The sequence below is a fragment of the Erinaceus europaeus genome, chromosome 12, assembly GCF_950295315.1.
Source record: "Erinaceus europaeus chromosome 12, mEriEur2.1, whole genome shotgun sequence".
Classification (NCBI taxonomy): Eukaryota; Metazoa; Chordata; class Mammalia; order Eulipotyphla; family Erinaceidae; genus Erinaceus; species Erinaceus europaeus.
In genome coordinates, this window is record NC_080173.1 from 66,521,693 (window position 1) to 66,537,905 (window position 16,213).

The window sequence follows — 16,213 nt, forward strand, 5'->3', positions numbered from 1 at the left end:
ATGCAAAGACCGGAAAGGTCCTGGTTCGAGTCCCCGGCTCCCCACCGGCAGGGATGATCGCTTCACAAGCAATGAAGCAGGTCTGCAGGTGTCTATCTTTCTCTCCTCTGTTCTGTCTTCCCCTCCTTTCTTGATTTCTCTCTGTCCTATCCAACAACAATGACATCAATAACAACGATAATAATAACTATAACAATAAAACAACAGGGGCAACAAAAGGGAATAAATAAGTAAAATATTTTTTAAAATATTTAAAAAAGAATCTTATTTATTATTGGATAGAGACAGAGAGAGAAATTGAGAGGGGAAGATAGAGAGGGAAAAAAAAACAGAGAAACACCTGCAGTCCTACTTCACCTCTCATGAAGCTTTCCCTCTGCAGGTGGGGACCAGGGGCTTGAACCTTGTGCACTGTAATGAGAACGTACTTAACCAGGTGTGCCACCTTCTGTCCCCAACACAACTGTCTCAATAGACTGTCAACTGTCTCAATAGACCCATGTCTAGCACCCAATTGTCTGCCCAGGGTTCTAGAAAGTAGAGTACCCCAGAGTTTTTATCCAGAAAGGAAAGAGCAGAACAGGTTTGTTAGGAAGCACTCCCTCCCCCATTCCCTGAGCCAAACTCAGTTAACTGTTTCTCTATAAACCACCAGTTCAAGCTGGAAGCTTATGGCCAAGGGAGGAAGGAGCCTGTTGGCCTCCTGCAGAAAGAAATCCAGCCAGAGTGCAACCCCAGCAGGCCCACCCTGGGGAGACAAGGCTGGATTTTTATCAGGCAGGAAATTTCATCTTGATGGTAGAGTGCCTTCTCTTCTGCTGGCTCCCCAGACCAGCCTGCAGTGGAGGAGGATGAGGCTGAGCAGTCTTGAGAAAAGTGTTATAAGCAAAGGGGACAAAAGGCAATTGGTTAATGATGAGGGACACTTTTTAAAAATATATATATTTTAAATTATTTACTTTTTTTTTTTTTTTACCAGAGCACTGATCAGCTCTGGCTTATGGTGGCTGGGGGGTTGAACCTGTGACTCCAGAGCCTCAGGCATGACAGTCTGTCTGCATAACCATTATGCTATCCACCCCCACCCAATAAGGAAGGAGACTTAGCGGCACCTTTCTACAATAGCTTCTCTTCAAGTCTCAGAGAGTGAGCCTGGACTAGAGTTCTCCTCCCCTCCCACCACACCCCCAGCTCCCTCTTACAGGCAAGCCTTGAGCATCTGGCAGAGGAATGGGCAAGTGGAGGCCACTGCCAGACCTTGACTCTGGAGTGGAAGTGGGTGGTGATGGGGGAGCTCCTGGGAGGCTCTGACTAAAGCATGCTTCTCAGTTCTGAAACACCTGCACAGGCCCCACCGAAGCCATCTCTCCCTAAACGCCAGGTTCTCTGGTGACTGCTAAAAGGTGACAGCTTGGTGGGGACTGCCTGCCTGCTTGCCTTGTCCTTCTAGGATCTTTATGGAGCCTGGAAAGTAGAATTATTGTGTGGAAAGTAATATGAGATAAAAGGTACAATTGCTCCATTTTTCTTGAATTACTTTGCTCTCAGCTTAGACACTCCACGGTACAGAGACACAGACTCACTGAGGGAGGATTCCATCTTTGAGAGAAAATACAAGCAAAAGGGGCAGCAGAGATTATTGCTGAGTCTAGAAATGACAAGTCAGCAGTAAAGAGTATCCACACACTTCACAGTTGTAAAATGGCTTTATGTTCCAATATGCAAAGTAGAATGTCCATGCTATATATATATATACATACATATATATATAACAAAACACTTGAAATTCCATATCCTGTTAACTAATGTGTCTCCTAATAAAGTTTAATCTGCAGTGTGTGTGTTTATATATTTTATATATTTATTTATTTATTTATATGCTTTATCTAAACCATTCTTAGTCTTTAACATCAAACATGATAAAAATTTAAATAGATGTCTTTCCAAATCTCCCTTCCGATGCTCATTTTTATTAAGTTTATTCATTTGTAAAAAAAAAAAAAAAAGCAAAGCTGGATTTTGACATGTGGCCTGCATTTGTGAGATATATATATATATATATTTATTTATATAACATAAATAGATATTCAGCATGCAAAAAATTTAGTTATCTCCCAAATTCTATTACAGAGTTCACACCAGCCACTCAGATGGTCTGGTGACGTTCAATGGTAAGGGGCCGGGCTGAGGGCTGCAAGGTCCACCTCCCTGGAGTATCCATCCTCCTTCGCTCCTCTGAGCTCACTGGCTGAGTGTGGTAGAAGAAAAGATTGTTTTCTCAATCTTTGCTTTTTCTTTCTGTTGGGCTCTCTTGCTCCAGCGGTGTGGGCTTTCTAGGACAAGGATGGGCTTGGGGTTTGCCTGGCAGTGGGCCCAGGGGTGTTGCCAGGTGAAGCTTGCTCCATGACTGCCAGTCCTCAGATGCAGATAGTGCTGGAGGGACCATGTCTTGCAGACCACAAAGAGTGAAAGCGTGGAGAGTGGGGGCTTTGGACTGTATGACAAAACCTGAATGATGACAGAGAGCTTACTGGCTGCATTTTCCCTTCTTTTCAAGGAAATAATAATAACTTTTTAAAATACCCATTGGATAGCACTTTACCACATAAGTGACCTTCTCTGAAAGTCATCCCTTGGGGCACAGAGCTCCAAGAATCGGTTTCCAGGCCACTAACTTGAGCAAGCAGTCAGCTCTTCACTCAGAGTCCCCATTATGGCTTAGCTGAGCCCTTCTCTGGGGTGAGACTCAGAGTTTTCAGAAGCCAAAGGAGTGGGGCTTTAGCTCCTTCCCACAAAGATTCCCAGGTCCCCTTGCAAACAGAAGGCCAGAGACTCTTAAGATATACACAGAGTCCTCTCATCCCAGTAATGGGAACCTGCCCCACAACCTTGTGGGGGAGACCTGGCCCCTGAGTGGCTCAGAGATTGTATTATAAAAAGTTCTAAATAACTCACAGGGATTCCTCACTCCCATCTTACTCACTGGCATATCAGGAGAAGCCAAGCAACAATTGGACCCAGGTGCTGCAGCCAGAATCACTTTCTAGATGATTGTGGGTTTCTTTTTACCTCTTGTCACGGCCTCAGTTGTATGTCAAAGATAGATCTTCTACACACCACACACACACTCACAAACTACACATGCACACCACCCTTTGAAATACCTTCCTGTGTTTGTTGGTACTGCAGGCCACCCGCAGAGGTTAGTGCTGGATTAACATGGTCCTGGGGCTGTTGACGGGGACCTGGCAGTCACCCATCAGTCCAGTTCTCCACTGTCCCCATCCCTGAATGATACTGTAAGGAAGCTTCCCGGGACAAGGGAAAGTTCTGAGAGTAGAGGAACTCATTGGCAGCATTCAGGTGTGGTGAGGGTGGCTTCCTCTCGCACACTGCCGGGAGGCCCCGCTCCCGGGAGAACGAGCTAGCGGGGCCTCGCTCTCGGACCTGAGACTGGGAGAGCTGATTGTAGACACTGAAGTGGGTGTTCCCCGGTGGCTGGGAGCTCTGAGCAGAGATGGCCGGCAGCCGAGGCATCATGGTGGTAGCAGTGAAGTGCGTGGGGAAGGGCTGGTAAGGCACAGTCTCCATGGTCTGAACGCTGTAGCTGGTGTATGGGGAGACCGACGTCCACATGTTACAGCTCAGGGGGGGCGGGGGCAAGTCGTCCACCCCTGACACTCCGGCGATCTCAGGCCCTGAACCCGAGTACATGCAGGCTTCCCGTGGTGTCACCTCACTGCAGTAGGAGGGACTCAGCATCTGCTGGTCGTAAGGAGGCGGGGACCGGAAATAATGATCCTCCCCCACTGCAGAGGGAGTTTCTAGATAGGATCTCTTGCAGGGTAAGTCCAGGTGGCGGGCACTGTCTGCTGGAAGACAAAAATAAAAACCTTCAGCAAGAACCATTTCCACCAGCGCCGGAACCAGTATGTCCCAGTGTTGCCATGATAGCTCCCAGAACTCTTTTAATCAGCTACAGCTTTCATAAAGTGACAACAGCCAAGAAATGGTCAGATTATGGACCCTACTCAAAGGCCACAGGCAACTCTGCATGGCTGGACACTGAATGATTTGTTTAGTCAGGCAGTGTACAGATTTGATCCTTTGCCATCCTGACTCTGGAGATAGTAAGAGGTCTTAATGCACACTTGCGTTCTTAGGCTAGATCCATCCTGGCCAACGACAATAGATGCAATTGCCAGGCTAAAGCATTCCCAGAGGCCACATCTATCTGTATTAACCAAAAAAATTAAAGCCACAGTATTTCTGCCATGATCCTCAGTGCTCTGTAAGGCCTTCACAAACCAAAGCTATTCACAGGCACATTCCTTCTGCTTTTAGAAGAGAAAGTTGCTTCTACATATGTTCACACAAGTTCCATCAGATTGTTATCACACAGAGTCCAATGTGACAGTGTTTAGAAAATGAAGAAATGCAAAGCAACAATTGCCACCTCAACATGCTTCACCTCAGACTGTATCCAGAGACTTCACATGTGGAATGACAACCCTTCAACTTCATTACTCGGGTGAGACCTTTCCTTTTATAGTACACTCTAATTTCATCTCAGGTAGTTCACTTTCTAACAAAGTCCCATAATCTAGATATACACCAGTTTCTGTGAGAGAGAGCTTATGTGCACATGTATCCATAAACTACTGCAAAATATATACCTGAAAGCAGAAGTACACTAGAGTTTGCAGTGAGTACCTCCCTAACACTTCCTCTCCACTATGCCAAGCTTGGGATCCATGATTGCTCAACCAATTGTTTGGCTTCATATGTTAACTCTCTTTTCAATCACCAGGTTCCAGATGCCACCAGGATGCTGGCTAGGCTTCCCTGGATTGAAGACCCCACCAATATGTCCTGGAGCTCAGCTTCCCCAGAGACACACCCTACTAGGGAAAGAGAGAGGCAGACTGGGAGTGTGGACTGACTAGTCAACACCCATGTTCAGCGGGGAAGCAATTACAGAAGCCAGACCTTCTACCTTCTGCAACCCTCAACGACCCTGGGTCCATGCTCCCAGAGGGCTAGAGAATGGGAAAGCTACCATGGGAGGGGGGGGGGGTTATGGGGATTGGGTGGTGGGAATTGTGTGGAGTTGTACCCCTTCTACCTTATGTTTTTGTTCACTAATCCTTTCTTAAATAAAAAATTTTAAAAAAAAAGAAAATGAAGAAATGGAACAGATAATAAGAAAAAGGTGGCATACACTTTTAAGGCTAAGCTGATACCTGGGAAAGATGGCATCAGCACCCCCAAACCATGCTTGTGTGTGTTTCAGCATCCTCAGTCATGAGGGCTTGACTATTTGGAGCCCAGGGATTACCAAGGCCTGAGGACTTGGGTATTCCATGCAATACATTTAAGAACATTTGTCTACTGGCTTATCTTTGCTTGCCTTCTGTTTTCTAGAGGACTTCATTCTGGGAGCTGTGTGCATACACAAGGCAGGGAGGCCACAGGGAGGGGAGGAGTTGGAAGACCTGCACACACTTTTCCCTTCTACCTTGTCTGAAAGCATCTATCCTTTCTCTTACCCAACTCTTCATCTCTCACTCATCCTCCTATCCTTTCCCCAAATTCTTCCTATCTTTCTGCACTAAGCTCTTCTACTAAGAAAATGACTGGTCATTCTAGACTAGGATTGAGAGAATTTTTCCCGTAAAGAATTAGACAGCAGGGGCCAAGGAGGTGACTCAGTAGCAGATCGCATGCTTTGTATGCTTAAGGCCATGGGTGGGTTTGTTCCCAGGCACCACATAGAGTACGCAAGAGGGGTACTCTGGTCTTTCTCAATAAAACAAAGAAAAACAGATAGCTTTGAGGGTCATGTCAAATCTACTGTAATCATGCAAATCTTCTGTTGTCACCTTAGAGCATCTATAAGCAGCAGGCAAATAGGTGGAGGGGTGACTGTGTTCAGTAAAACCTTGGAGCTTGTTTTGCCACTAGACTTCATGTCTATGGGATTCTACCATTCCCAGTGGACTTTTCCCCTTTTTAACCACAGCTAGAAAGAGAGGAGAGGAGAGACACCATGGCACCATTCCACCATCCCAAACCTCCACCTGACACCGTATACACATGCAGTGCCAGGGGTCCTCACGCAGAGCAAAGTATGCACTCTACTAAATGAGCTCTCTCCTGGCTTAAACCTTAACTTCTGGATGCTAGAATTTGAATTTCATCTAATGTCCATCTATAATGAAATATTACTACTTTGATTTTTTGTCAGTATTTTAAAAATGTAAAAAATATTCCATGTGGCTCACAGGCAGAACAAAAAAAGGCAGCAGATTGAATTTGGCCCAAGATCCATTAACCAACCTCTGTTCTAGGTCACTAGTCCCAGTGAGACCAGTGCAGGGGTCACACAGAGCTTTGCCTGACTGGTCCCTGAGAGGTAGACTCAAACACTGTCCTGGATTACAAACAGAAGTCCTCAAACCCAAGAGAATTCAGAGGTCCTCTGGGGGCTTCTGACATGACAGTAATCATTCCAGTTTTACAGGTGAAGAAATTGAGAGCTGGTACCAGTACATAGATGTTCTAGATCCTGGCTTAGGGCTTTTCGTCACAGTGAACACAGCACAGACAGCTCTTCTGCCTGGCTTCCTTCCTGGCCCCCGCCTACATTCTCCACAGCTTACTTCCACCCTCCTGAAACCTTTGCCAATCCTGGCACAATGAGGTAGAGAGTTGGCACTTCCTCATCCCCACACTCAGACTGAGGTGGCCTCCGCAAAGGACAGCCCCACTCCTTACACCTCTGGAGTAGGATGCTTCAGCCTCCTCCCACACTAAGAGGCTGAGTCCTGCTGACTTAGTGTTGTCTACCCACCGCTCTCTCAAAACTGGGACAGGGGCTGGGTGGTGGTGCATGCAGTTGAGCACACATGCTATAATGCACAAGGACCCGGGTTTGAATCCCCAGTCCCTACCTGTAGGGGGAAGCTTCATGAATGCTGCATGAGTCTATCTATCTATCTATCTATCTATCTATCTCTCTCTCTCTCTCTCTCTATCTCCCCCTTCTCTCTCAATCACTCCCTCTATCCAGATAAATTAAATTTTTTTTAAAAGGGCATCAAGTGGTCTGGGAGGTGGTGCAGTGGATAATGCAGTGGATTCTCAACCATGAGGTCCCTCGTTCAATCCTCAGCAGCACTGACCAGAGGATGTCTAGTTCTTTCTCTCTCTCACTCCCCTATTTTTCTCATGAATGAATACATAATTTTTTAAAAAGGCATCAGAATGACACCAGATGTGTGTTTTCACATGTGGGTATAGGTGTGCACACACTCACATGTGCAATGGGGGAGGCACATGTGGGGAGAGCATCACCCCTGACTCTCTAAGGCTCCAAGCCCTGGAGAGAGCTACCTCGTCTCTTCAGGCAGTGATAGAAGAGGCTGGAATCCCTCTGGGCTGGGAAGGTGTTGAGAGGAAGGTCCTGGGGCTCAGCTGCTGCAAACTGCATGTGAGCCCCGTTCTCATACTGGTAGTGCTGGAGAGCCTGGTGGGCACCGTGCAGAGGGCTGACATCGGGCTTGGCTGACAGCTGGCTGGACACAATCCTCTGCCTCATGATGCTTTTGGAGATCACAGGATATTCTTTGCTGGAGGTGAGGGGGAGACAGGAAGATAGTGAAGACATTTAGAGGATGACTGAGCTCAGTGAGTCCATGTGCCCACCCCCTGGCCCTCACTCCCACCTCTGCAGCCGGGCCACACGCAGGTCACTGTCATCGCTGCCCCGGAAACCCTTGGCAAAGGGGTTGTTCTCAATCTTCAGCTGTGTGATCTGTCAGCAGAGGACACAGAGTGAGCCTCTAATCTGCCTTGGCCACTCTTCTGCTTCAAATCCCCTCAACCAGTGGCATGTCCCTAAAATCACTTCCTCTGCTATCAACCTCCCTGCCAGCACCCCATCATACCCACCCCCATCCAAACATAAAAAGTTCCAGAGAGGAGCGAACTTTAAACAGGGCCAGGAAGAGGGTGGCCAGATTAGGAAGCAATAGCCCTTTGGGATGGTGGGCTCTGGGGGGGTGAGGGGTAGACCAGGTCATCCCAGGCACCTCTGACCACACCCCGGAACATCCTCTCCCACACTCACACAGCTGCTTCCTCCCCACCCCCAGGGGTCCTCTATTCCTCTCTCTGCAGACCCTGAATCCTGCATTTGAATTTCACCAGGGAGGTGCCTGTAAAAGCAAACCATCTAACGCTTGCACTATAGAAGCAAGCTCCATGCTCCTAGCTTTTACTTATCTATCTATCTATCTATCTATCTATCTATCTATCTATCTATCTATCTATCTATCTACCTACCTACCTACCTACCTACCTACCTACCTACTTTGCCTCCAGTGTTAACGCTGGGGCTTGGTGCTGGCACTAAGAATCCAGTGCTCCTGGTGGCCATTTTTTTCATTTTATTGGATAAGACAGAGAGAAATTGAGAGAGGAGGGGTAGATAGAAAATGAGGGTTGTGAAGCAACCCCCGGTACAGGTGGGGAACCAGGGCTCCAACCAGAATCATTGCGCCTGACCTTGTGCTTTGTACTATGTGCACTTAGCCCAGTGTGCCACCGCCCACCCCCACTCCCAATTTTTAGAGTTACCAAGTTTGTCCATTTCCCCAAGCAGAAACCTGAATTATTTTGTTCCAGAGATGTATAAGCCCACTCTCCTTCTCTGCTGATTAGTGATGGTTCTCACTGTCTGGAGGGATGTGGCAAGTTCCTGAGGTCTGACACCTTGCCACCTTCCTGTCCTGCCTCTGCCCTGGCAGCAAATGGTGCCAGTGGGGCTGGCAGCTGTACCTTGTGATTCTGGTAGGAGGTCACAGAAATGAAGGATGTCTCTGGGAAGACGTGGGTGCAGAAAGCTGTGTTTTTGGAGCCAAAAGCGTTGTTCTCATCAGCCTTCACAATATGTAGTCGCGGCTGGTACTTGTGCATGGAATTGAGGATGATCTGAAAGAGAGTGGCCTCACTCTAGATTCCCTCCCTCTGGTCTGTGACCTTGTTCCCTGGCTCTAGACCAGCTAAAGTGCAGAGTTCAAGGCCTGACCACCAGGACTGGACCCAGAAAGGTCCTAAAGTTCCCACACGAAGAACCAGACCCCTCAGCCCCAGACTTACCTCCCTGGTGTTACAGGTGGTTTCACTGTGGTGATGGAGAACATGACAACCTATAAATCCCTGGGGGGCTCCACACAGTGTGATAGGTGGAGCCCAGATGCAGGCAAAAGCTCAAGCAAGTCCATAGACTTCTCTGAGCTTCAGTTTTTATATTTGTAAAATGGGATCATAATGGGCTTGGATGATAGCATATAATGGTTATGCAGAAAGACTTCCATGCCTGAGGCACCAATGCCCAAGGTTCATTCCCCAACACCACCATAAGCAAGAGCTGAGCAGTGCTATGGTAACATCAATAAATAAAATAAGATAAAATAAAATATGATTACAATACATAACTCACCTCCTTTAGGTTGGCTGTTCCAACTGGCTCTTCCCCTTCTCTCTCTCCCTTGATCTCTCTCCCATGCTTCTCTTTCTTTTCCCCTGCTCACTCTCTCTCTCTTATACTTCTCTTTCTCACTTCTCCCTCCCCTCTCCTTAGCTGCCTCCCCACCACCACCACATATGTGTGAGAAACACCTGCTGTGCTGTGAGCAGTCAACCTCTCTTCACATTTATCAACAACAAAGGCACTTTCACAGTTGGTGGGTTGTCAAGCAAAGAAGGTGGTGAATGGGGAAGAAGAGCCTCTGAGGAAAATGTCCCATTCAGATTTTGTTCATCTAGTCACTCATTCATTCAATTCTTTTTCAACATTCACAGAGGCTTGCGGAGGGGATGCTGGAAAGCCCCCAATGTCTGCCTTTACCCCTAACTAAGGCAGTCCCTAGCCTGAGGGATGCTCCTTCAGAAGTAAGACTTCAAGGCACCAAAGTTGGAGGCAAGCAGTGTCCCTAAGCAGATGCCCCAGTACCCACAGGCATAGATGCCTGAGGGCAAGGGAGGTGCATACACCAATGGACTAAGTGTTCAGGAAGAGCCCAGGAGGTGCAAGCATGCCCAAAGTCCCACACTAACACACAGTAGTTGCTGCTCCAAACCTCCTTTGATTGGGCTGTGCCCCCACAGTAGCGGCTGCATCATGTGCCGTTAAATGTACTTTTTATCGTTGACATTTGCCAGACACCCTCCCATTGGAGGCAGGACCAGGAATTTAGGGCATTTTATCAATACCGGCTGCTTTTGTTAACCCTTTGGCTCCTGTCTTGGGTGGGCTAGACTGTTCCCCTCCAAGCCCCTTTCTCTCCACCTGGAAGCCCCTTTCTTGGGCAGGCCCTATCAGCTCCCACCCAGCCCAGTTCCAGGGGCCAGGCCTGGAGCAGAAGCTCAGTGAATGATTTAACCCCTGAGTGACCACAGTGAGAAGAGAAGAGTCAGAGCCAGGTTCTTTTGCAGCAAGCATATGTGGAAGCCTCAGTCTAGGAGTTTCCCTCACCCAACCTCCTATTCCACATCATGTCCATGAAAACAGGGACAGCCTGGAGTGCAGGCTAGGCTGAGGAAGTCCTGGTTGCACTGTGGACTCTGGTTTTCCTGGGCTTGGCTGAACTGCTCCATCTAGCAGGAACGAGCCTTTTTTCTCTCTCTCTCTCTGCACTGGCCACTTAACTCCTCAGCCCTCAGTGATCTATCTCTGGACCCTCTTGGGGCAAACACAGAGCTCCCCAAATCTCAGATCAGTTCCTACAACTGATGACCCATAGCCCAGCTAGAAGCCTGTCAGACAAAAAAGTTGAGAGTTGAGCCAGTAGAGCACACACCTTACCATGTGTGAGAACCTCGGTATGAGCTCTCGACACCACAAGGGAGCATCATGCCTGGTGCTGTGGTGTCTCTCTTTCTCTCTCTTTCTCTCTCTCCCTCAGTCTTGTTAAAAAAAAAAGAAGGGCTGATCCGGGAGGTGGTGCAGTGAAAAAGCTTTGGACTCTCAAGCAGGAGGTCCTAAGTTTGATCCCCGAAAGCACATGTGCTAGAGTGATGTCTGGTTCTTTCTTTCTCCTCCTATCTTTCTTATTAATAAATAAATAAAATATTTTTTAAATTAAATAAAAAAAGAAGGAAAGAGGAGAGTAGGGGGTTGGGCGTTGGTGCATTGGGTTAAGCACACATAGTACGAAGTGCAAGGACCCATGCATGCAAGGATCCCAATTCAAGCCCCCCAGCTCCCTACCTACAGGGGAATCGATTCACAAGCGATGAAGCTGGTCTGCAGGTGTCTGTCTTTCTCACCCCCTCTCTATCCTATCTCTCTCCTCTCAATTTCTCTGTCCTATCAAAAAAAAAAAAAGGTCACCAGAAACAGTGGATTCGTAGAGCTGGCACTAAGCCCCAGTAACTGGAGGCAAAAAAAAAAAAAAAAGGAAAGAGATGAGATGAGAGGAGAGTAGAGGAGAAGAGAACTGACTAAATAATTCATTCAAACAATGTGCTGCTTTGTCATGTATGCTACTCAGGTTCAAGTACAGCCCCCACTAAACTGAAGGAAGCGTTGGTGTTATGGTCTCTTTCACTTTCTCTTTGGCTACTCTCTCTTTCTCTAAAAATAATTTAATGAGTGGTCTGGGAGGTGGCACAATGGCTAAAGCACTAGACTCTCTCTCAAGCATGAGGTCCTGAGTTCAATCCCCAGCAGCATATGTACCAGAGTAATGCCTGTACCAGAGTAATGCCTGGTTCTTTCTCTCTCTCCTCCTATCTTTCTCATTAATAAATAAATAAAAATCTTTTAAAAATAATAATTTAATGAATTAAAGAGGAAAACTGAATAAATTAAAGGCAGTGGCACACTGGTTAAGTGCACACATTATAAGGAACAAGAATTTGGGTTCCAACTCCTGCTTCCCACCTGCAGGAAGAAAGCTTCACAAGTGGTGAAGTGATGCTGTAGTTCTTGGTCAGTCTATCTCTCCTATTCTATCTTCCCCTCCCCTGTTAATTTCTGTCTCTATCTAATAAATAAATAAAATACATTAAAAATTTTTTTAATTATCTTTATTTATTGGATAGAGATAGCCAGAAATCAAGAGGGGGATAGAGAGGGAGAGAGACAGAGAGACACCTGCAGCATTACTTCACCACTCGCAAAGCTTTCCTCCTGCAGATGGGGACCAGGGGCTTGAACCTGGGTCCTTGCACATTGTAATACATGTGCTCAACCAGGTGCACCACCACCCGGCCCCATAAAACACATTTTAAAAAGAAAGAAAAGGCCAGGTGGTGGTGGTGTACATGGCAGAGCTCAGACGTTTCCATGCATGAGGATTCAAGTTTAAGCTTGATTCCCAATTGCAGGGGAGAAATATCATGAATGGTAGAGCAGTGCTACAGGTCTGTATCTTTCTCTTTGTCTTCTCTCCCTTTCTCTCTCTCTAACAAGACTGAGAGTTGTGTGCACATGTTATATGTCTCTAACAAGAGAGAAAGAGGCGGGGGGAGGAGGAAACATAGCCTCTGGGAGCAGTGGAGTCATCTTGCAGGCAGCAAACCCCAGTAATAACCCTGGTGGCGGCAAAAAAAAAAATAAAGGAAGAGTCAGTCTTCCAGGAACTATATAATGCCACAGGCATGAAGCATCTGTGCAAAAAGAAAAAAAGAGAAGATGAAAAGAAAGAGAGAGAGATAACACAAACTCAGACTGAAGGACAGAAATGCTCCCTGAGGCCTCAGTGGACATCCCTCTGCAGGAGTATTAAGAATGGTCCCCTGCAGAGAGGAAGCAGGTTTTGGGAAACCCCTCTGGTCCCTTTATGGTATTCAGCCACCCTACATGACCTGCCAAGATTTAAGAGTTCACAAAGCACCCAAGTCTCAGGAGACAGGGTAACTGAACTCATGAGAGGTGGCCTAGAGGCCTCCAAGAACCCAAGGCTCCAATCTCTGCCCATTTGCACATGCAGTTGCTTCTGGCTCTGACTTCCTTCCCCACTGCCTCCATCCTCTCTCTCACCTTCTAGATAAAGCATCTACTCCAAAAAGCCTTCTCAGACTGCTCAGGCCTTCTCTGAACTCCTATTCCTGAAACTTCTTCCCTGCACATTGTCTGCTTAGACACTCTAGTGCTTCCTGGTAATACCCTGTTCTTATGACTTCAAATAAATTAAAAACTCCTGGGGTCCAGGCAGTGGCACACTTGGTTAAGTGCACATAGAGTGCACAAGGATGCAGGTTCAAGCCCCTGGTCCCCATCTGCAGGGGGAAAGCTTTAGGAGTGGTGAAACAGGGCTGAAGATGTCTCTCTGTCTCTCCCCCTCACCCCCCCTCAATTTCTCTCTGTCTCTGTCCAATAATAAACAAATGAAAAATATTTTTTTAATTAAAAACTCCTCAGAGAAAGGGTTGTACCAGGGCCAGGTAGTGGTGCACCTGGTTAAGTGTACATGTTACAATGCATAAGGACCCAGGTTCAAGCCCCCAGTTCCCACCTGCAGGGGGAAAGCTTTGCAGGGGTGAAAAGTCCTGCAGGTGTCTCTCTGTCTCTCTTCCTCTCTATCTCCCCCCTTTCTCTCAATTTCTGGTTGTCTCTATCCAATAAATAAATAAAGATAATATAAAAAGAGAGATAAGTAATTTTTTTTAAAAAGGGTTATATCTTTTATTCCTTTTTTACCTTTGCATGTCTTGACCCACCCACCCACCCACCCCCGCCCCAAACCAGGAACAAATAAATGCAAGGCTGTATTATGGAAAGAGAAAGACCTGGGGCGTCACCACAGAATCTGCCCCCCACCCCAAGTGGCATGATAACATCTAAAGCATCTTCCAAGTCTATGTCACTGACTCCTCATGAGCACTCACATGCCCTGCTCCCCAGTAAGGAGGCTTAATCCTGGCCAGGCTGGGTCTTCCAGATGGACAGTGTCAGAGACAAACACAGATGACAGGTGAACAGAATCCAAAAGAGACTGCACCCCAGAGAGGTTGTACCATCCCCAAGGGACATCAGAGGGCAAATGGCAGCACTATGGTGCTCCTCTGCCATCGAGGCAGTCACAGCCATAACGGTCCAGAGTCCTAAGCATCATCATGTCTCCTCCTCACTGTGAGCCACCCCCAGGCCAAGTCAATGCCTGAGTCAGTCCTTGGGCTCTACGAGTAACACAAAGCCTGTCCAGTCCCTGTGGGCAGTCCAGGTTCAGGCCCCATGTCTTGCTGTGCTGTGGAACAGCCTTCCTCTGGTTCCATCTACTTCCTTCCCATTTCACCTGCTACACACAGAGCAGGCTTCTTAACCTGAGTAGAACCTCCTGGTGCATCAATGAGTGTGCATTACTTAAAAGTAGGGCCTTTTGGGAGTTGGGCAGTAGCGCAGCGGGTTAAGCACAGGTGGCACAAAGTGCAAGGACCGGCGTAAGGATCCTGGTTTGAGCCCCCAGCTCCCCACCTGCAGAGGAGTCGCTTCACAGGCGGTGAAGCAGGTCTGCAGGTGTCTTTCTCTCCCCTTTTCTGTGTTCTCCTCCTCTCTCCATTTCTCTCTGTCCTATCCAACAACGACGACATCAATAACAACAACAACTACAATAAAACAAGGGCAACAAGAGGGAATAAATAAATAAATAAATTTTTTTAAGTAGGGCCTTTTCTGTTTCTCCTCTTGCCCACCCCCGACCCCCCCCCCCCCCCGCACACACACAGACACACATCTCCCAGCTCCTGCCAATGTCTCAGGTTCAGCAAATGTTTTATATTCCTAATGTAGCTCTGATGATTTCCTCTTGTCCCTTGGGGTAAAGGTCAAACTTCTTAGGCCATCAGTCAAATCCTTTGATAGCTGTGGTGGGAAGGTCACCAAATACTCCTTCCGGAGGCTAAGATCAGTCTGGCTGGCAAGGAATTCTAGGAAGAGAGAAGCTGCCAGACCTGCAGGGGCAGGTAGATGCCACTAAAGGCCTATGATCTCAGCCACAGAGAGGTCAAGAAAAGCCCAGAACATTCTATGAATCTCTGCTCATCAAGCAAGCGCTTCCTCTTCAGTCACTGAGGTTCCCATCTGTAAAGTCAAGCCTTTAATGCAGTGATCCCAAACACCCCTCCCAGACAGACAATCTGGACTGCGGATGGAGGTTTGGAAGAATGTCCCTCTCACTGAAACAATGTAAATAGGAACTGGAGCTGCAGTTCCATCAGACCAGGGAGAATTTGAAAGCAACACAGTGACTCACACACCTGGCTTTACTTGGAAGTCCCTCAGGCGCCACATTAAACTGCTCTGCCAGAGTCTCACATTTATATTTCTTGCAGAGCATGTTGGGCCAAATGGGCCAGCCACGTCAACAAAACCCACTACAGGACTGGTCCCATCATCATTGTTTTACAGAAATGGGATTCATTATGTTCTGGCTTCAATTCAGAATCCTGTTCTATTTTAACAATGGTGATAGTGCCAAGCTCCCAGCTCCTCAAGAAATCACCACACCGTGCTTGGCCGGCAAGGCCCAGATTTAGCTAAGTGAATAGCACAGAGTATTAATGCATGGAGAAGCAGATCTTAAAGATCATTCGAGTCCAGCCTCCTCATTTCACAGATGAAGAACATGAGGTTTACAGTGGGAACATGACTTGCCCAAGGACACACAGCTGGTTGTGGACAGAATCTGAGAGGATTCCAGATGGCCTTAGAGAGAGCTAAGAGAGCACATGCTGCTCTAGCAAGCTCAGAAACTAATGGTAAGAGGCCAACCACACCCTGGATGGGGCAGGATTCACCAGACCCTCTTGTCGTCCATCAAAGCACAACAAGTACTTTTGTCATGAATAAAAACCAGATTCTCACTTGTACTCTCACTTTATTTTTCTAAGACTGCCTTCTCCATTATCTTTCTTATTTATTTATTTTGGATAGAGACAGAGATAAATTGAGAGGGAAGGGGAGATAGAGAAGGAGAAAGACAGAGAGACACCTGCAGCCCTGTTTCACTGCTCATGAGACTTTCTCTCTACAGGTGGGGACCAGGGGCTTGAACCTAGATCCTTGCACACTGTGATGTGTGTGTGCTTGACCAGATGCACCACTGCCCAGCCCCTCCATAATCCTGCTTATCACCCTCCCCAAACCTTCAAGGAGAAAGGACAGAACCAAGATCTTTAGCTTAGAAAAATAGAGAGAGAGGAA

At 47.2% G+C, this 16,213-nt stretch overlaps 1 protein-coding gene across 1 annotated transcript in view; it reads right to left on the reverse strand.

Annotated features, from left to right (window-relative positions):
* Positions 1–1,798: 1,798 nt before the first annotated feature.
* Positions 1,799–16,213, reverse strand: part of TBX4 (T-box transcription factor 4) — a 37,973-nt gene continuing 23,558 nt past the window's right edge. Inside the window, exons 6-9 of the mRNA XM_016191847.2 lie at positions 8,842–8,994; positions 7,728–7,816; positions 7,396–7,631; positions 1,799–3,872 (exon numbers count right to left, since the gene is read on the reverse strand). Coding sequence (XP_016047333.2) covers positions 3,253–3,872; positions 7,396–7,631; positions 7,728–7,816; positions 8,842–8,994 — 1,098 coding nt within the window. The 3' untranslated portion in view covers positions 1,799–3,252. The remainder of the gene's footprint in view (positions 3,873–7,395; positions 7,632–7,727; positions 7,817–8,841; positions 8,995–16,213) is intronic.